Raw genomic sequence first — 20,837 nt, forward strand, 5'->3', positions numbered from 1 at the left:
AAAGAAGGAAAACCAACCAGCCGAGAAGCACCACGCGCGAAGAGCAACAGCGCCCACGACGGCAGCTGCGGAATGGCGCTGGCTCACATGCGGCGGCCATCCCTCCCTCTCACCACTCTTCGAGTGATGGCGGGGCCGAGCAAGAAGGAGTGGCTGCGCGGATGCGTAGCCTTTTCGTGTCTTGACCACTCGCGCGCCTCGCGCTCCTGATCGTGTACGTCTTTTCATGTGCGACGGCAACGTGGAACTCGTCTGCCTCGCAAGAGGTTTCTTCACTACTGTACTTACTGAGTCCCGTTCCCGGAGTATGCGCAAGCGGAGCGTGGGTGGGACCGGTGGCGAGTGGGTGGAAAACGGAATTCATCGCATTATTGGCCTAGCAGCGGCTTCTGCAGCCCTGCTGACGTCCCTCGCCCACACACACACACACACACACACGGGGGCACACAAGACGAGGCACACACACACACACACACACCCACCCACCCACCCACACGTGATTGCAAGCGCCTCTCCTCCCTCCCTCTGCGATGTGATCTCCCTCAAGGGGTATGTGTTGGACTGCGCTACACGAGGAAATAGGCTACCGATTTGTTCCCCTCCCGCCCCACCGCCACGCCTGGTGGTCCTCAGCGTCGTCTCGCCACTGCCGTTCTCGTTGTTTGAAGCTGTTTTGACTCGCCTACGCTTCCTTGCAACGAGGCACAAGCACACAGACGCATAGACGCCTGTATGCGTGCATACGGCAGTGGTGGCTTGTCTTGCACCGTGAATACAGACGTCTGCCAACGGTCCTCTGCCCCCGCGACCTCTTCTGGTTCAACCCCCCTTCCCCTTCCACACGTTCTTTCTCTTCGGTAGTCCCGTCAACGAGCCTCTGTTGGCCGCCTCGCAAACATATTTTCCTTATCGTTGTGCTCAGCAGATTTTCATTCGCGCTTTTCCCCTTTTTTCTTCGAATTATTCGTCGGTCAGCCCCCCCCCCCATCTCAGACGGCAAGAGCTGGCGCTAAGCACCGGTGTATGTCGAGTGCAGGCGCTTACTCTCGTTGTGCTTTGATACACCACGGCATGCGCTTCGACCTCCATCGTCGTTGGCGGTCTTTGTTCTTCATGTTACCCACTCATATTCCTGCTTTGGCCCTTCTTCCCATCCCTGCCGGTGTCTTCAAGTTAGCCACACTACATCCAAGCCCCCGCTTCAATTTCGACCAGGTTGAGGTCGGAAAGCCAGCAGGATGGATGGCTTAGCACGGTCATGCGCACCACACAAAGGTACACACACACACACACACACACACACACACACACACACACACACACACACACACACACCGTCTCCTACGGACCACTTTGAATGACACGGCTCGGCCTGAACGGCACGATTGCACACGCCCTCCCGTACGGGATTCATGTGGGCCTGAGTATTGCTGCAGGTGACAAACGCCATTGCCCCCTCCTCTGCACACTTTCCCTTTCTCTTCTCCTGCCCTCTTCTCTCTTGCGCTGCCGAAGGAAGGCATGCGCTGACATCCACCACAGTAGGCCAGCCTCACACTGTAAGCCTCTCCGCTTATCGCTTTTCCTTCTCGAGCGCTTTTCGGCGGCATCGTGCCATTGCTTCCACGAGCGCTTCTCCGGTTGCTGTACGCCTTCGGCCACGTTGCTTGCCGTCTGCTTCGCCGTGCAGATCTCCTGCGTGCTTGCTTTCTCTTTTCATTTTTCTTTTTTTTTTGTGTACTCCCGGCGCCACTCTCCATGGCGTTTTCGCTACGCTCGCGTGCGGCGGCGGCGGTGCTGCAGCTGATTTTCACGATACTCATCGGCTGCGTCCTGTGTTCCGGTTCCGCGACGGTGGAGGGGCACAACGACCGCCTGCCGCAGCCCAGCTGGAGCCGCACCTGCACCTCCCCGTACGAGGTATGCTCCACCATCGAGGTGTACCAGTATTGGGAGGAGAAGAAGAATCGCTTGAGTTTCACTGTGGATGCAATGATGAAAGACCCGAACGCGAAGAACGTGCTCACCGTGTGGATGTTGATGGATGACCCCAATGTCAACGTGGCGAAGGACATCTTCCGTGAGAACATAAACGTTGTCATTGTGCGCCCGCGCGGCTCAAAGCAAACGCCATCGTTCATGACGTGCCCGAATACCTCGAACCCCTACAACAAGCAGTGCTGGATGTCAGAGGCCTGCGCGGCGGAGCTAGCGGCGGCAGCGAGCAGCAAGAGCAACCCTCTTAACATGTCGCACTACTCGGCGAACCAGGTAGCGCACGATCTCGACTGGGCGCTGCGCACCCTCGGCGATGGCCGACCCAATGTGGTCTTGGGCCAGGGCCTGAGCAGCATGTTGGTTCTTCGTCTCCTGCAGTATCACCAAGACACCAAGGCAGCAGTGGTACTGTTAGACTACGTGCACCCGCTCATGTTCGACGTTTACAATTACTTTGGCGGCGGCAGCATGGTCGCTGCCCTGCAGCACGTCCTTACCATGTGTGATGACCAGGCAGCTTGTGTGGGACGACTGGGCGCAGCGGAGGGGTCGTGGAACCGTTTGTTGACGGTCATACATATGGCGAAAGAGGGCAAGCTCTCGTGCGCATCGCGTCTAAAGTGGGGGCCCCGCAAAGGCGGCAACGCCGCCTTTGCCGATAAGCTGCACGAGAAGCTGGCCCTCATGCTGCGGTACCCCGTCTACCCCTTCCTCGCCAGCAAGCCCGGTCTGTTGAACTTGATCCCGTCGCTGCTTTACAGGGTGCAGCGCTGCAACAAGAAGGACGTCGAAGCGCTCAACAAGCTCCACGACTACTTGAGTGCCGCGAAGAACTATGAATGCCCTGAAAGTGTTGCCTTGCATATGCACTGGCTCGTAAACGAATTCCTCCAGGCGGCGCCGCCGAGCAGCCTCCGCTCGTTTCGCAGCAGTGCGGCGGCGAAGCATCTGATCCTACCTCCCTTCCATTCATTGTCCGCTTTTCACGATGCCGTCAAGAAGTTCCCGCGCATCTCACGCAGCGCTGAGTCGAAGAAGCTGCCGGTCAACGCCACGCAGTCGATCCTTCTGCTCACCGCCGACGCCGACGCGCTGCTGCCCGAAGGTGCAGCCAGTCAGGTCGCCCTTTCCTTCCGCCAACTTGGAGACTCGGTGCAGCTGCGTCAGCTTCGCGGTATCGTGAACCATCCGTGCGCTGTGCTGACGCCGTGTCTGGTGAACAATTTGAAGATGTTCAGGGATCACGGGGTGTGGGCGGATGAGGATCAGTGCACGCTTGACGTCGCCCACAAGATCGACTTCATCAACGGTGCAACCGACATCTACTACGGCACAGGCGACGCCTGGGACTTTGACAAGCCAAATTCCGACGAAACAAACGGCGGTCGTGATGATGACGAGGGCGGCTTCCACTTTAAGTGGCGTTTCATTGCTCGCGCACTGCTCGCGCTGCTGCTGCTTGGCGGCATTGGTGCCGCCGGCTACTTTGCTTTCACCTATCTTAAGACGAACGGCCCCTTCCACTACAGCCGCGTCAGCGACAACTTTTACGAAAACCTGCACCAATAGAGCTGATAATCGAGGACGCCTTGCGCTCTCTGTGTGTGTGTGCAGAGGCGTTGTGCGCACCTCTTTTCCCTGTGCTTGTGCTTTTTCTTTTGTTTTCTTCTTGAAGCGCCCCTCCCCCACTTCCCCACTCCTCGTCTCTGGCTCTCCACTCGTGAGCTGCTATTATTACGATGTTTGCGCTGGCGTATCCTCTCCCCCCTCCCCGGACAAACGACGCACACCTGTCCTTTGTCCGGGTTTCTGCTTGTGCGTTCCTCATAACCTACTGCGCATGAGAACATGGTTTCTTCCCGATGGCGAACAATTTCCGCGATGAAGAGGTCATGGAAACGGAACAACACACGCGCTCGTCCCCCCTCCCCTCCCTGCAGGGCGTTTGACCTGTTCTTTCTCCTCGATGTGTGCCTGTGCAGGCGTACGTGTGGGATAGCGTTGGACCGGGCCCACTCCTCTTGTGGGATTCTCTCTCCTGCACGCCGGCATGGCCGCACTGCCGAGCATTGTTTCACACCTCGCTACGCGCTGTCACTGCTCTTCACGACTGCCGTCCAGAAGATATAATTTTCCCTCGCGCATGCACGGCTTACTGTCATCTCGGACCTTCCTATCGTTTCTAGTTGCGCGCTAGATGATGTGAACGACACGTACGCCTTCCCTTCCCTCCTCCTCTTCTGACACACTGTCGCGCGTACTCGCGTGGCTCTGCTGCACACTGGCTACTGGGCACATTGGGCGAGTCCATACACATACGTTTTACGCCTTCTGACTTGCAATGGGCATCCATGTGCGTGCAAGTCACACAGCTGTATCGCCCTGCTCCATCTCTCTTGCTACTAATTTTGTGGTGCGAGGCACTTACGAGAACTCGCGATCGTCTGCCGCTCATCGCGGCTTGCCTTTACCCTCCTCTCTTGCCTTCTTTTTCTCCATATTTCACCTTCACTCATCCACGCCCACACACCGGCGCACGTGCGTGTTGCATCGAAGGCGCACCATCGCCGTTCGCGCACCCCTCACCCCCTTAGGGGTGTGACCGCTGGTGTCGTTCCTTCTCCTGCGGCTGCTGCCGCCATCCCTATCTTGATGAGCGACGCGTCTGACAACGTCGAGGGAAAGGCTGTGAAGTCCTCGCAGCCACCTTCGCTGAAGCGGCCGTCACCATCACCGACGCGGCCGGTGGCTGTTTCAATGACGTCCATCGCATCCGTCGCCCCTGTCAGCTCCAACGGTGTTCATGTTGCAACTTCTGGGACTGCGCGAGGTGCGGCTTCGCACACGGACGCAAAGACAGCGAGCACCACCGCTGATGCACCGTCAGAGGATGCCGATGTGCAGCCTTCGGAGGTTGACGCGGCAGTCGATCACCGAGAGCACGGCGCTGTAGAGGCATGTTCATCCCACTCCCACGCCACCCCCGCTTCGCAAGGCCCTTCATCCGTGCAAGAGGCGCATACCTTTTCTTCTTCCCTGCCATCGCCGCTGAACACCACCGCCGCTGCGGTTCGTGTCGCACCCGTCACCGACCAGCCAGCCATGCAGGACGTCGACTCCTCGACAGACGTGCCCGTCAGTGACGTTGCGAAGTGGAGGGAAAACCGAGAGTACAAGATGCTCGAGCGCGGCATGCACAAGCTCCTCTCCGCTATTGACACCACGCTCTCGGCTGACTGGGCCACGCAAGCCTCCCTGCTTAGTCAGCTTCTGGCGTGTTTAAGGCAGTATAAAGACGTCATTGGTGCGGTCGAGCTGCCAGACGGGCTGCACTTTGCGAAGGTACTTGGTCGAACTCTCAGCCCGCTGAGCGTTGTCGGCGTGCAGCGCAAGGCGCTAGAGGTGCTGCAGTGCTATCTAGAATTCGCGAATCCCGTGTATCCGATGGCGAAGGACCTGCCCTTTGTGCTGCCGGGGCTGCTGGAACTGCTGCCGCAGGCGTCCATGCAGGTAAAGGGAGACATACTGAAGCTCCTTGACTGTGGCGTTGTGCGGCGTCTGCCCGGATCAGCACTGCGCGCGTGCGTGCAGGGGCTGCTGACGGCTCTTCTCAGCTGCTTGGAGGAGTCCGAGACCAGCTCCATATACCGAGGTGCCATGGCGCTGCTTGAATATGTGCAGGCAGCCCTCGCTCGCGACGCACCTGCCCCGTCGTTGTTGTCCTCGAGCCAACGCGACGAGTGGGCGGAGCTGCGGGGTGGCCAGGTGCTAGCAGCGCACATGTGGGTGTTGATCCGTGACGCCCCAGCGCTGCGTTCTCCTGCTCTCAACCTCATGAAGGTCTTCATAGCACAGAGTGGTAGCCTGGCATCCGGCTCTGCCTCCGGCCCCGCTGAGGGGGCTGCAGAGAATGCGGCGGCGGCGTCGGCGACATCGACTCCAACCTCTGCACTGCCGGACTGGGTTGGTGGGGATGCTGCGACGATGGCGTCGGCTCTACTCAACTGCCTGGAGGACACGCAGGAAAAGACACATCGCTTGGTCCTTGACGTTCTCCTTATGGTGTGCCCTCTGACATCGGTGGATTGCGACTCCGCGAGTTTCGCACACACGCCCCTGACAGCATTCTCCGGCGGCAATACGAACAAGCACACAAGTGGCCCTGTGAGCGTATCACCGCCGCCGCGCTGCTACAGTGGCGCCATCATTTCTTTTGAGGTGAAGTCCCTCCTCGTGGCGGCGGCTGTGCAGCTGCTCGGCACGCGGTATGGGACGCCGAGTGTAGCGCGGCGTATTTTTCAGTGGCTCACCGTCAGCCCTGGCGTCAGCGGCGGCGCCAACGAGAGACCAGGCACGGATGACGACTCCTCGTTCGACGCCGATGGCGGCGATCACCGTCGCGACGCCCTCAACAGCCGTGCCTCTTCTTCCTGCGTAGCATACGTGCAGGACATCACCTCTTGCGTTGTGTCACGGGGGTTCGACATGGTCGTCGAGCACTGGTGGACCCGCTGGGTTGGAACGGTGGATGATGACGCGCCTACTCCGCAGGCGCCGCCGCACGTGTCAGCCGCGCTCTCTGCCCTGGAACACAGTGCTGCCCAGGCGATCAGAACGGCGACCGCGCCGCGGCTGGCGAGTGCGTCGTCGGTTGCGGCTGCGTTGGGTGCCCGCGAGGCAAACAGCAACTCCATAGTATTGCCGGATGTGCCGGTAGGCATATCCGTGCCTTTGGTGTGGGTGCGAGCACTCCTGGTGCTCTTCCGCTATCGCAGCTGCACCACCCAGGAAGGTGGTGGAGCGCTGCTGAGGAGCCCAGTCGCAGGGGACGCCGCGACTTATGAAGGCGCCGAGGTGCTCATTGAAACAGGCTGCGAGCCGTTCCTCGTGTACGCGGCACCTCTTCTCCTTCCTTCGCTGAGCCGCCTTATCGCTGGGGTGTCCTCGGTTGTCGGTGATGTGTCGGGCGGCGTCTTGGGGGGCGCTGCGGCGGAGATCTTGACAGCAGAGCTGCACGAACTCTTGCGTGTGCTGCCGTGGGGCTTGTTTGTGGAGCTCGACACATGCGCTGTGCAGAATATCGAGGAGCTGCTGCGGTCTGTGCTACACCCCCTCTGTGCGTCAGGTGTCGAGGAAGGCGACGAGGCCACTGTCCCCGCAGGTCCTTCCGTATCTGCGCACCTACAGGCAGTCACGGCTACTCGAGCACAGAAGCGCATCGCCGCCCAGGTGAACAATGTGTGCACGACGGCCAAGGCCTTGGAGTCCGTCTTGGTGGTCGCAACAGCAGAGCAGCCGTCTCCGGCGCAGGAGTACGTGCGTGCGTCGCTGCGGTGGTCGGAGATGGTCGCGCAGCTTCTGAGCGAGGTGCTGAAAGTTCTGGAGGCGGAGATGTGCGCTGCCGGCGGTGCGAGGGGTGGTGCGACGACGTCGAATGAGTCTGTAGTCTGTCAAGGCCCTTTGGTTCAGCTGCTGCTGTCCACTGCTAACGGGCTGCTCCGCTTGCTTGCGCAGCGCATGCAGCAGCTGATGGAGCCGATGCTGGACTGCGTCCTTTCCGCGGCGAGCGCGACCGGGACGCCGTCGATGGTGACCGTCGACTTTTTTTCCACCTTTGTGAGCGCTCTGGACATGTGCGTGCTTCGACACATCCGCGGCGCGACCGCCGCCGTGACGGCGGCCGCTTTTCACACACCCAGGAGCGACGCCAGCGGGGGCGGACACGGCAGGGCGGATGGCGCAGCTGCCACGGCTGCGCTCTTCTGCTTCCCGGAGCATGCGTCAGAGCTACAGGGGCTGCTGACTCGCATGCACCGCACCACACTGCGCTTCACGTCCTTTCTTGCCCAGCTGCACCTCCGCTGCCAGCAGCAGGCGCTCTTTGGTGTCCTGCTAGACTCCGCCCCGGAAAACAGCGCCGGGTCACGAGAGCGTGACTTTGCGAAGCAGACCACTGTGTGGCTTGAGCTGCTGTGCGATGGCGCCACCGTGGCTGCTGCCGCGGGCGCTCATCTCTTCTTCTCTCGCGCCGTACGGCTGCTCCTGGACGCATTGCTGCGTGCACGTGGGTGTCTGCTGCCCGGGGTGGTCTACAGCACGCTGGAGCCGGCCTGCCCAACCGCGGGTGGCATCGCAGAAGGCGTAGTGTTCACCAATGCTTACTTGCTCGCGCCGGTCATCCGCTCCCTATGGGAAGGCTGCGCCGGCGGCGGAGACGAGGCGAGCGGCGCGGTAGACATGTGCAGGACGTCGCTGCTGGCGCTCATCGCTGTTTCGCCAGCGTGCTCGCGGTGCCTCGACACGTTCCTAGTTGAGACGCCAACGGACGTCTCCGTGCCCCGCCTTCTCGGCTTGCAACGGGAGCTGGCGGCGCTGCGAGCCCAGCAACGTCGCGGGCGAAGCCGATCCGGCTCCACTCCACTGCTGGAAACACTGGCTGAACTCCAGGATCCCGGAGTGCTGTTTCTCGGTCTCTTGACAACCCTTGAGTGCCTCTTGCACGTCCCTAACGGCATTCTTGCGCACAGTGGCGTGATCGCAGAGTCGACGCGCCAGCTTGCACGTACGTACGTCAGCCATGCCATTGTGCGCGATCCGGCGAGCATCTTGCTGCCTCTGCACTTCTCGTTCCTGTGCCCGCTGGTGACGGAGTCGGCGTGTAAGAGTTCCACGAGTGGCGAGTCGAAGCGAAGAGTGAGGGCGGTGGACGCAGTCACTGCTGCTTCATCCCCGCCGCACAGCACCGGCAGCCCGACTCTGTCAACGGTGCCGCTGACGGTGCTGCTGCCTTCTGTCACGGCAGCACCGACTGCAGAGGTGACAGGCCCTGTACCTCTAGCGAGATCGAAGTGGTTCAAGGATGTCAGTGTCGCTACGACGGTCGGCCACGGCGGCGGAGCGCCGCGTGGGTATCGCTGCGTAGAGGCAGCAGAGCTGGTGCGCTACTTGTTTGCTCTCCTGCAGCTACCCACCGCGGACGAGTGGGTGCGACAGTCGATGGATACACCCACCCCGAACTCGCTGCGTGTGCTGCTGCGCGCGATGGAGGAGCAGTCATTTGTGCCGTCCAATGAAGTCGAGGTGACCTCTCCGTCGTTGCTACCATCGTCGTCAGCGACGGCGCCGGCGTGCGAAGGGGTGACAGACAATCTTTTTTCCGCCACAGCGCTGCTGCTGCTGAGCCTCGCTCGTCACGCGCTCCTTTCAGTGCACGCTGAGCACATGCGCCAGCAAGACTCGCTGCGCAGCGGACCGTATCTACACTCTCCAGGCGCAAGCCGCTCGTCGACGTCGTGGTTTTCAAGGGAGGAGTCGGCAGCCACTCTGCAGCGGCACTACTCCACGTTGCTTGACGCCGTAGCGTGCTTGAACCGGCTCTTAGAGGTGAGCCAAACCGGCCCTCGTATGCAGCCGCAGCGAACCGCGGTGAACACGTGGCAATTCACCGCGGCTCAACTCCTGCCACTGCTTCGGCTTGCCGTGCAGGCGGATCTGCACGCTGTGCAACCTGTCCTACTCGACCACTTACGTGGCGTCGTGCTCTACCTCGACGACGTGGGTGGCGCATCGGCTCGACAAAAGTCACTATCGCACCCGGTCGATGCGGCTGACGGCGCTGTCGTATCGCGGCACTGGCTACCACATGCATTACGGCATTCCAGACGTGCCGCAGGCAAGGCCAGTCCGTGCTCCGCCGACCCGGGTGCACAGAAGAGTCACGGCACACTAGCGACTGCGGAGGCGGCAGCGCCCGCGTCTTCCGCTGCAGTTGATGCCGTCTCTGCCTTCAGCTTGCTCCCCAGTAGCAGCGGCACCGCAGTCCTTGATGACCTCCAACGCGCGCCGCCTGCCATTCTGTCGAACAAGTCGCTGTACGCCATCATGGGCGAAGTTGTGGAGCGGGTGCTGAGTCGTTGTGATGCAGCAGCGAGTCCCGCCAGTGAGGGTGACGCTGCTCACGCCGCCGCCGCCGTCTTGCGGTCTCGACGGGAGGAGGAGGACACGTTGGCGTTGTGGCTGCGCTTTTACAGCGACATCATGCCATACCTCTATCGAGACCTCGTGCCATCTGCGGAGATGGCGGTCGATGTACTTCTCTGTGCGCTCGAGTCCTCCTCCGTCCCCCGCGCTGGGGACGGTGCGACGCTGCCTGTGCACTCTTTTAGCAGCGGCGCATCTGCGCAGTCTATTTGCTATGCGACACTCGTCGAAGTTGCACAGTTCCTGTACAACCTGGCACGCGTCGCCGATGACGAGAATTACGTGTTGGCCATGCGAAAAAAGGAGTCGATGAGCTGGATCGCGAGCACATTCACGCAGGAGGATCCCGTGGCACAGGCAAAGAGGGCGACGCTGTGGGACCGCTCCCCGGTGCTCTCCCCAATACGTGGTGCGCTGCCCCGGCTCGTCGCTGTGGCGACCCGCTGCGTGCGTGCCTGTGACGCCGCCGCCTCCGAAGCTGGCAAGATAAAGCAGGGTGCTGTGTATGCTATGTGGGCTGCCGACACAGACACAGACAAGACGCTTGACTGGGGGGCGGCGACGGCGGCTACAGCAGAGCTACTGCCGTCGACTGGGCCGGAGACACACCTGCGTGAGCAAGCCAGCCGCTTGCTCTGCTTGCTGAACCACGCTGCTGGCCCGGGGTTTCTGACGGCTTTTCTGCACGACTGGTGTGACCAGTACGCCTTGAGCTCCACTTGGTGGCTGTTCGAGGACAAGCAGCAGCGCGAACGTCGCATGAGCCTTGAAGCGGTGCGCCACATCGAAACGGGGCGCGCGTCTGATGTGGTGGCGCCAAGGAAGAGCGGCGGCGGCACGGGTGTCATCGGGAGCGACGAGGACGAGCGGGTAGCTGCGTGGAGAATGAAGCGCGAGGCGCAGACGGCCGCTTGTCTGCTGCTGGTGGACGTCGAAGCATCCATCAGTGAGGTGGCGGCCGTACTTACGCCGCTGCTGCGAACCGCCATTAAGGAGGAACCGCACGCAGAGTCAGTTCAGCCTGAGCAAGCTCCTGCTTTCACGGGCAAGGGCGTCAGCGGCGCTGCGGCGTCAGCGCTGGCGCCTCTCACACCGCGGCCCTCGTCGGCGGCAGAGATGCTGTTTTTCCTGGATCAAGTGGTAGAGGGCCACTGCGCAGAGCGGCAGGGCGGGCTTTCGGATAAAGACGCAGAGGCGGTGCTGACGGTTCTGGCGGATGTCGTCTCGCAGTGCTCGCCTGACACGCTTGCCTTCTGCTGCCTATTCCACTTGCTGTACTGCGTTGTGGCGTACGCCAAGGACGAAGGGACCGAGGGGCAGGCCGGGGTGGAGGTGAGGAAGACACGCCACCTCGGAGGCGGAGGCGGAAGACGGCGACATCCCAGAGCATCCGGCACCACCACTGCGACGCCGGCCACTGTGTCTGGCGTGTACCGCAATGGCAATTTCGCCTTTGCGCTGTGCCGCTTGTTGGAGGGCTTCCGTGTTCGACCCGCCAGTGCACGGTGCAGCAGCTCCCTGCTCTCCCTGCAGCTCCTCTGCCAGACACTGCGTTCGGTTTTGTCATCGTCGCTCGCCATGGTCGACAACGCTGGCCGCGTGGTGGATGCGGCCACACATGTGCTGCAGCGAGCCCTCCTCCCCGTGTTGCGCCACGGCATCGCCTCCACCTCGGAGGCGGAGATTGTGCTCTGTGCGCCGCTGGTGTGCGCGTCCCTGCGTGTCTTGCGCGCACTTATTGCCGGCTTCGCTCCCGACCTCACGTTCGAGCGTCGCGCGCAGCGCGACACAGTGTCGCTGCTGCTCTCCGAGCACTTCTTCCGCTACAGTCGCAGCTCTCTGCACGAGTGGGCGCTGCTGCTCCGTCAGTGGGGCAGTTTAGATCAGGGTATCCACAGCCTCATATGTGAGCGCATGGTGCCGTCGCCAGGGCGGTTGTCGGCGATGATGATGTCGCGCGAGACGGAGGCACTGCTGTGGGAGCGGTCTCTACGGACGTTGGGTTTCTACACGTACGCCATGCATATCAGCGAGCCACCACCGGTCACGGTTGGCGCTGTGGGGACCCCAGGTGGCCGTGCTGATGCATCAGCTGCCACATCAAGCGTGCCGTTGGCGCGCCACCCGGAGTTTGTGCGTCTTCTCCGTGAGCAGCTCACGCACGCCTTTCAGCACTTTTCATCTTCCGCCATCCCGACCGTCGCCCAGCTGCGGCAGAAGGAGGTGTTTCTGCAGCCTGTGCGCGCCGCCCTGTTCGTGTTCCGCGTTGTCCTGCTCTGCAATCTGCGGGAGTCCCTCGTGGCGTCGCTGTGGCCGATTGTTCTGCCCGAGCTGTTCCGCGTTCTTTCGATTCAGCTCACCGAGAAGGGCCCCAACACCGGCAAAGACGCCGGATCGCTGTCTCAGCCGTCCCCTGCCGACGTTGGTGTGCTGCGCGAGATTGCGGCAACGCAGATGGAGGCGCTGAAGGTATTGGACATCGATTACACGTTGTACCCCGCCCACGCACTCGCTTTCCGCTGGCTGTTCACGGACGACGCGGCGCTGGAGAGCCTCGCAGCGATCCAGGCGAGAGAGACTGCATGGCTGCCAGGCGGCTTGCCGAGCACGGACGCTGTCACCCGCCAGCCGGCGGTGAGTCATCTGGAGATGCTGCGCCTCCTGCAGACGTCGCCGCAGACCGTGGCGGAGCACCTCGACGCCACCACCGTCGTGAACGCCGTGCACGAGCCCCGCGTAGCAGCAGCCGCATCACACTGCGACTTCTGCTTGGCTGCCCCCCTATCCTCTATCCTCCGCACATGGCCCACGGCTCCGCGCCCGTCTGCCGCGGACACGGGACTGCGACGTCCCTTGTACAACATCCCATCCATACGTTATCAGCGCCTTGATGGCGTTTACCGCGCCGCCCAGGCGTTCACATTGCTCCTGCAGCGAATGAACATGCACCCTCCACACACATCGGAGGTGACACAATCGAGGCAGCAAAACGCAGCGACTTTCGCGAGCTTGTGCGTCGCCGTGAGTGCGGCCGTCGGCACGCACAACAACGTGGACATGGCGTACATGTACGACTTGCTGGAGGCTGATATGACCAGCACCGACCCAGACACGATGCTGTAGAGTTTGGCCATGGAACTCTTGGCCATGCTTTAGGTGTTCGCCTCACAGCATGTGTTGGGGCTGCATTGAAGGTGTGTCCCGCGGAGGGGGAGGGGCGGGTGGAAGGAGGGCCCCTTCCCCTTTCGTTTACTCGCTCTCCACCTGTAGACGACGGTCTGATGTTGCCGCCACTGCTACATGTGATTCTACTTTTGCCTGGATTCATTGGTTGCACTCATCCACCACTACCGTGCGTCACGCGAGGACGTGCATGCCCAAGTACGCGTGTCCGTGTTGAAGAAGCGAAGCGGCCTTCTGCCCCCTTCCCCACACTCCGTCTCTCTCTCTGTGTGTGTGCTCCTATGGGAGGCCCGTGCTACAACGGGGAGGATGTGAGGGACAGAGAGAGGCGCACATGCACCTCACGCTTGGCTTTCGTGCTGTTGCTGCCCCCTTTCTGGAGACTGTTTGTGCCAGAGCCTTGTGCGGGCTCCTCTCCCTTCTTCTCCACAACTCTTGTTGTCGTCACGCGTTCGTTACGTTGATGTCGTCCACTTATGGGTTGCGCGTCGGCGTCTGCGGCTGCACGCAATGCCTGCTGCACACGCCCCCCTCCCTCCCTTCTCACCGCTCGCTTGCTGCCGTGCTCCCGCGTGTGATGAAGGAGCTCATCTTTGTCCTCTTCTTACCGTTTGCGTCCCGCTTTCAGTGGCTCCCAACAACATCAAATTGGGCGTTGGCGAGGGAGTAGGAAAGCGCGTGCGTGGTTCATCAAAAGAACGCCAGGGAAAGGGCAGCGGTGCGAGATTGATACGCGTGCCCGAGAAACACAACCCAACACAGGGGGGGGGACGCAGCCGCGGCTGCAACAGCTCCGCGCCGCTCTTTCCTTCTCCTTCGTATACGCAGAGACACCACCACCACCACCATCACCACGAACAAACGTGCGCACAAATTAGGCACAGCTACAGGACACGTGAGAGGAGCAGCGGAAGCGAGCGACGCTACTCGATCCTTGTCTGCATCCTTAGTCTCTCTGTCTCGACCTGAGGGGGAGGGGGGAAGGGTAGCACAAGAATGAGCAGCGGCAATCGCGAAGGCCGCGGCGGGGGCCTCAGCCGCTCTTCGCTCGGCAGCTCCACGGATCACCTCCACTCTTCTCAAGGCAACCGTGCCAGCGAGGCAAGGACGGACACCACCATGTCAGGGGGCAATGCTCTCCGCAACGCCGAGGAGCGCGCTGTCGCGTTCGCCACGGCCGATCACGGAGTCGTCAGCCTCAACTTGAATGACCTCTCCAGCGCGCTCGGTGTTCGCAGAGCAGACGTCGTGTCGCAAGGGCTGATGCTTCAGGCCCGCTCAGCACCCTCCTCTCGCACTAGCCGCTCCCTCCAGGGAAGCGCCCCCAAAGCAGCGGGAGAACATCCGGTGAGTTCCTCTCCTGCGACCAGCACCACTGCCTCCGCGGCGGCCCCGTTGCCGACCGCAGAGGCTGTTTATAGCCTCCCCAACGTTCCCAAGGCTCCTCTGTCGCCACCATGGCCAGCGCACTACCGGCGGCGACACAGCACGCTTCGCGGCACCCAGCTGAACTTCGACCCGTTGAGGGTGCCTGCCGGAACGATGCGGCTGTCACCGCCGCCTCAGTCGATATCGCCGCCCCTCTCATTCGTCTGTGCGTCCCCGTCGTTGCCGCGCGGCGGCACGCCGCTACCAGGTCGCACCAACGCGCTGCGCAGGGCACTAGCTGGCAACGACGGTGCTGCCACAGCCTTTGCCGGCAATGTCCCGTCTTCTATTCGTCGCGCCGGCGCCGGAGCTGCCATGCTCGAACATGAAGCGGCAGAGCGACATGCGTCAGCGGATGGGGCCGAGGAGTTGTCTGGGTACGACGACGACGCGCCGCTGCTGATTGGGATGGCGTCGTTGCGGGAGTGCCGCAGCGGTGCCGCGTCCGCACCACGCAACACACCAACCTCTGCCCCTCGGACAAGCGACTCGGCAACTCCCCTTCCGCTGTCGTCAGCGGACAGAGGAGAGGGGCAGCCGCGTCAACATGGGGAGGACGAGGCGGCGACGTCGGCGACCCCTCGCGCTTTCTCACGCCGTGTGCACTTCTCCGACGACGTCATCGAATCCATTCACGTTGCGCGACAGGAGGAGGAGCACATGCGCCTGCTGGTCGTGTACAGTCGTCCGTGGTACGCCTACGCGCTCCTTCTCCTCTTCAGCTTCTTCCTCGGGCTGTCGCACGCCAGCGTGATGTACGTGGAAGAGGATCAGTTGGAGCTGAAGGATCGCGCCACGTCGGTGGCGTTTGTGCTCTTCCTCTTTGTAGGGGTGGCGGCCGTCACGCTGACGGCGCACCTCCTGTTGTGTAGGCAGCCAGACAACGAAGAGGAGGAGAGCTTCATCGAAGACGTGGGGCAGCGGCGGCGGCTACCGAAGCTGTGGCTATACAGCGTACTTTTCTTTAGCGCATCGGTAGCGGCCATCACTTTCAGCCACTCCATCAGCGTGACCGTTGCGGTCGTCATGGTGATCTCGCTCGCGTGCCACCTCGTCGCGGAGCACCACAACCGCGGTGACGGCGGTGATTGTCTGACGCGCCAGGATGTTCTCGGCTGCGTGGCGGCTGGCTTTGGCGCGGCTTTGGTGGTGCTCGGCGGTGTATGGCAAGAGATGGCTGCCTACAATGCCTCGCTGAGTGTAGCCCTTCTCTCGCTGTTGGGATGGGGGTCGAGCGTGATCGTCTCCGGCGTGTGCTGGGCGTGCTTCACACGGCACCTGCGGGAGATGAGCCAGCGTGTGAGTCAGCAGTTCCTGCTCTCAACCTCGCTGGTGGTGTGCACAGTGGCGCTTGGGATTGGGGCGTACGTGGGAAATCTGGCCCTGACATCTGATGAAGCCAGCAGCGCCGCACCAGCAAGTGGGACTGCCCAGACCACAGGTGGAGGTGAGGCGGACAGAGCACCACAGTTGCTGGGCCTCGTGCTTCTCCCTTGCCACCGGTTTTTCCCTGATGTAGTGGTGCTGCTCGGTGGGGGCCTCTGCTCCCTCTTGTGCTGGTACGCCTACCACGCCGTGTCCTTCTACGTTGACCATGCTTCCAGCGCCGCGTGCATGGTGCTTGGTGCCGTGCTCTCCGCCGTGCCTCTTATTGTTGCTCGGGTGCTCCGCGTTGGGTGGGCAGATGTCACCGCATCAGCATTGCTGCAGGGGTCGTTGGCAGTCATGGTGGTGGGAGTGGCCGTGGCGGCGGCGGGGGCGGCGGTGGTGGTGTGGTCGGGCTTTCGGTATCGTCGCGAGGTGGAGATTCGAATTGTGTTGGAGAAAAGCCGCTTCTCTTTTCCGCGCGCAAACGCCAGCGCATAAGTCCACGCATTCACGGAAGAGGCGCTGACGGAGGAGGGGCGCTGGGCTTGACCAGTCCTCACATGGTGTCGCTGTCCTGCCGCCCTCTCCCTCTCCTTGTGTGTTGTGGTGCCCACACTAGCCGCCACCTAGTAGTAAGCTGGGGGACTCGCGTTCCGTGTATCCGCAGTGTACTTGGTGCTGACAGCGGGTGCATGTGTATGCGCGGGTGCGCGGTCGTTCACTTCCTCGCCCCCCTTTTCCATTACGTGCTTTGCTTTGCCACTGCTTGCAATCATGAGCGCCTGCGCCGTTCTTACTCGACGTTGCGTAGCCATGCGAGGCACTTGAGGGAAGAGGAGGCGGCGAGAGGCGGTGCGTCCATCAACCCACCGGGACTTGCTGTACGCGCCCCCATTTTCCTACCCTTCTCTGCACCTTTGTAAGGCTGCTGTAACGCGCCCTTCTCTCTCTTCTGCCTGCTGTTGTTGAGGCTGTGTGTGTGTGCCAGCACCCGGCTGCTGCTGCTGCTACATAGGCACATGCACACACGCATGTATATATACGTGCGCATGACTGTTATTTGTTCGCGTTGCATAATCGCCCGTGAATAGTGGGGGAAGGGGGGAGGAGGAGGAGGGGAAGAGTTCGACAAGACGATAGATGACATGGTGTGTGTGTGCGCATGTGCCCAAAGTGCACATGTGCGTCTGTCTCTCACAAGTGTTGGATTCCGCATACGCCCGCTCTCTCTCACGCTCTTTCTGTGTCGATGTCCACCCCTGTTTGTGTGCTTGCTTCACGACTACTCCGTCTTATCGCTGTGCTGGAGTGCTCACACACGCGCGCGCTCTGGCCACCTCCTCCCCCGCCCCCTGGCCTGGTCGTTCTCTTCGCAGAACAAAGCGCACAGTGCTCTGCTTGCTGCTTTTCCTTTTGTTTTTTGTTCCGCCGTTGTCCCCTTCCCCTCCCTCCGTACGTGCAGGTACGTATGCGTGCATGTGTGCCTACGTCTGCGTGCGCACCAAGACATCTATCAACCTGCTCGGGGGTGCGCACTGGCCTCTTGTGTTGCCTCCGCCTCGCTTCTTTTGTCCTCAACTCTTCGGGCCACTTACTGGATGAGGCCGACGTCAGCGAAAAGAGAGAGAAAGCTGAGCCGACCATGCTGTGCGGTGGCTGTCACGGGCAGTCGCACCTATGATTGGCGGGTGCGCCGTTTGCATATTCGTGGAGGCTGTCAGGGAGTGAGTGTGTGCAGGCTTCATCGCAAGCTCTGCCAACTTTTTTTATGTCCTCCTCTACCGGCTCACCCCTCGGGAGAGAGGCGGCCGACTGGCCCCACGACGCTGGCACACGAGGTGCTCCCCATCACCACTGGCCTCAACACGCACACATCCCCTTCTCTCCTTACCTCCGCTGCTTGCTCGGTATCCCTCTCAACTTTATCTCTCTCTCTCGCCGCATTGCTTGTGTGGTTTCGGGTGGTGGGGACGGCATGCACGTATGGGTGTTGGCCCTCTGTGCGCGTGCGTGTGCACAAAGAGAGACCTGTGGAGTGAGCAGGATCAGCACACGTTTGCGCGGTGCGCTGACGAGCACACACTAGCGAGAGACGCAGCAGAGGACGTCTTCATCAGGGCGCCTTTTCCCCGTTTTCCTTCCCTTTTTTCCGTTGCGACGTATTGAGCGCATCGCCGCACCTTCTCTCGCCGCTCTGCTGCCTTGCCACGCTCTTCAGCTCTGCCAACATCATAGATTCGTTTCGCGGCACACTGGACGAAGCAAGTCCATACATCCACACAAACATAGAGAATACAAGTCTCAGCAGCAGCGACAGCTAGCCTCTTCGACTAGCCGATCCCCCCCTGCCAAAGACAGGGCACAGCAGGGATTGTGCGTACTAGTGGAAGACCGTCGGGAGGAGCGAGGCAGTCACGGCCGCAGCCTCGATATTTGCGAGACACCACCATGGAGGAGGTGTTCGCGAGTCAGCTGGTTGAACTGCGGAGGGAGCAGGAGCGGCTGGAAGAGCAGCTTGGCCACACCGCGCTCGGGGTGCCTCGCGGAACGTTTCGTGCCCTCAACACCACACTCGGAACTGAGACATATGCGGAAACACACCGCTGCGTGCGTGAGCTCACTGCACATGAGGCGAACAGTGCTGCCACCGCTGCCGCCGGGGCTGCTGCCTCCACTCGTAGCGACGGCGGTGGCGACGTACGAGGAGCGCCGCAACGCAAAGGCGAGACTGACACACGGAGAAGCTCCCCACAAGCCCCGGCGACCACCGGAGGGGCTGCCCGCATGAGCTGGAGCTATCAAGAACGCCTCAGCGAGCTCGAGTCCCTCAAGCGCAAGTACGAGACATACGCCCGGGAGGCCATGAACCAGTACTTCAGCTCCGTGGACGGTTACCAGGGCTACAAGGAACGCCGCGAAAAGATGATGAAGCACATAAAGCCATTTGGGTTTGAGTCTCGCGAGCTCGTCAAGCCGCCGCGCATCCGAGAGCAGCGCGCAGAGGCGGACCGGCGAGCGCGAGATGCCGCTGCAACAGAGCACCGTCGGCATCCGTACAAGGCGACCCCTGTGCCGCCGTCCACCTTCATGAACAAGTATGAGCTGATGGTCGAGGAGTGGTGCCAGCGCAAGGCCGCCATCGAGATGATGTCGCGCGAGCGGGCCCGCATTGCCAAGGATGACGCGGCTTTTGTGCGACTGTCTGCGCAGTCCTTACGCAGCACGCGGGAAGGGCTTATGGGTGTCGTCTACGGGCCGGATGGCAAGCCGGTCACACGGAACGAGGTGCGGCGACGTGCCCGAAGCGCGGACGTCACGAGAAGCCGGCGCAAAGGCACAGGGGCGCCACTTCGTGAGGTGCCGCTAGAGGTGCGAATGAAGCTGTGGCCGGCTCTAAGCGATCACGAGCGGCTTCGGCGCGAGCGCATCAAGTTTCTGGCGACAGTGCGCAAGTCCGAGGTGGACGCGGAGGTGCGGCAAGTGATGCCGCTCCTAACGAGCCCCTCGCCAGCTCGCTGGTACGACGCTGCTAGCCCAGGCGGCATCGACATGGCCGCCTTACTGGCGGCTGCAAACAGAGAAAATGCGGGCGCGGCAGCGCCCTGCTACGGGGTCGGCCAGGCCGTACTTCCCTCTAAGCCAACCCCATTCCATACCGCTGAAGCAGGAGCGCCGGCCGCTGCGCCGTCGCCTTCCACAGTGCCACCGCCACCGGCGGCTGCGAGTGGCTTGCCCCCGCTTACGTTGGTGCCCCCTCCTCCACTTCCTTGTGCGCCAACACCCCAGCCCCCTGGTGGCGCAGCAATGGCGGTGCCGGCGCCGGTGCCGGCGCCGGTGCCGACTCTTTCGGCTGCCGTTCCTGAGCCGCCCCCAGGTGCCGTGGCGCTGCCGCCCCTGCAAGTTGTTCCCACGGCGGTTCCCACCGCGCCTCCCCCTTTTTTTCCTACTGGTAGCGCTGCGCCGGCTCCTCCATCAGCCGGGCCGCCGCCGCCGCCACCACCGCCAGCGCCGGCTGCCTCCGCGCCCTCGCCGGCACCGACTGCTGCTGTTGTGGCACCAGTTTCTTCAGCCACCGCAGGTACAGCGGTAGGCTCGAAAGCAGCGAAACAGAGCACGCAGCAAGGTAGGGAGGCGGCGTGGCGCCAGTATAATCCGCAGCTGACCTTCAAGCCGAATGTACGGCCAGGTGTGCCAAATTTCGAGGCTCTTTGGGAGCACAACAAGGCGGCGCTCGCTCAGAAGAAGCTACAGCACCCGACGACGGTGCCGCAGCCGTTCGAATTGACACCTAGTGCGCGGGACAACAAAATTGTTGGACGTCGGCCGGCGCTCAGCGCCTCCGCACTCGGGCCGCCGCACCGCCACGGATCGTCGTCGGGCGATAAGAGGCGGCAGGCAGCGGACACGCCATCGATGCCAGCCGGGAACGTAACGGCACTTCCGTCCCCGCGCAGCGGCCCTCCTCGCGGCACCCGCGCTCACGCCCTGCGGACGCAGGCGATCTACTCGCACTATGTCAAACAGTCCGAGGAGCAGAATGTGACGGCGGAAGGTGATGAGCAATACTGGAAGGCGGTGGCGCAGCGACAACACGAGGTGCGGAAGCGCCTGTCTGCGTACCTGGTCGACCACCACGCCGAGCACGAGCGGGCAATCACGGAGAAAGTGCGGGCTCTGCGTGCTGCCATGCGGGAGAGCGAAAAGGCAGCCAAGGAGCGGCTGGCAGAGATGAAGCAGAGGGTCGCCGAAATGCCGCCGGTGTTCGCAGAGCCGGTGCACCTGAATGAGCAATCCAAGGTGCGCGTGGAGGCGGAGAAGATCGTCTTGCAGTCTCTCAAGGAAGCGGGGCTCGATGGCGCCACCATCAAGCGCATCCTCAC

The 20,837-nt window shown here is 62.0% G+C and overlaps 4 protein-coding genes across 4 annotated transcripts; all 4 read left to right on the forward strand.

The window, feature by feature from the left end:
* Nucleotides 1-1,758: 1,758 nt before the first annotated feature.
* On the forward strand, nt 1,759-3,567 carry LMXM_31_3400 (conserved hypothetical protein; the record flags this gene model as incomplete). The annotated part of the gene is made up of 1 exon (XM_003878142.1): nt 1,759-3,567. One exon carries the CDS (start codon nt 1,759-1,761, stop codon nt 3,565-3,567), a length of 1,809 nt encoding a protein of 602 aa, XP_003878191.1.
* Nucleotides 3,568-4,755: 1,188 nt separating this feature from the next.
* On the forward strand, nt 4,756-13,101 carry LMXM_31_3410 (conserved hypothetical protein; the record flags this gene model as incomplete). Its single annotated transcript, XM_003878143.1, has 1 exon — nt 4,756-13,101. One exon carries the CDS (start codon nt 4,756-4,758, stop codon nt 13,099-13,101), a length of 8,346 nt encoding a protein of 2,781 aa, XP_003878192.1.
* A 2,148-nt stretch (nt 13,102-15,249) lies between these two features.
* On the forward strand, nt 15,250-16,455 carry LMXM_31_3420 (conserved hypothetical protein; the record flags this gene model as incomplete). Its single annotated transcript, XM_003878144.1, has 1 exon — nt 15,250-16,455. The coding sequence occupies one exon, from the start codon at nt 15,250-15,252 to the stop codon at nt 16,453-16,455; it is 1,206 nt and encodes a 401-aa protein (XP_003878193.1).
* A 1,950-nt stretch (nt 16,456-18,405) lies between these two features.
* LMXM_31_3430 (conserved hypothetical protein) lies at nt 18,406-20,835 on the forward strand (the record flags this gene model as incomplete). The annotated part of the gene is made up of 1 exon (XM_003878145.1): nt 18,406-20,835. A coding segment is annotated over one exon (2,430 nt), but the record flags the coding sequence as incomplete, so codon positions are not given.
* Between the last annotated feature and the right edge of the window lie 2 nt (nt 20,836-20,837).

The sequence above is a fragment of the Leishmania mexicana genome, chromosome 31, assembly GCF_000234665.1.
Source record: "Leishmania mexicana MHOM/GT/2001/U1103 complete genome, chromosome 31".
Classification (NCBI taxonomy): Eukaryota; Euglenozoa; class Kinetoplastea; order Trypanosomatida; family Trypanosomatidae; genus Leishmania; species Leishmania mexicana.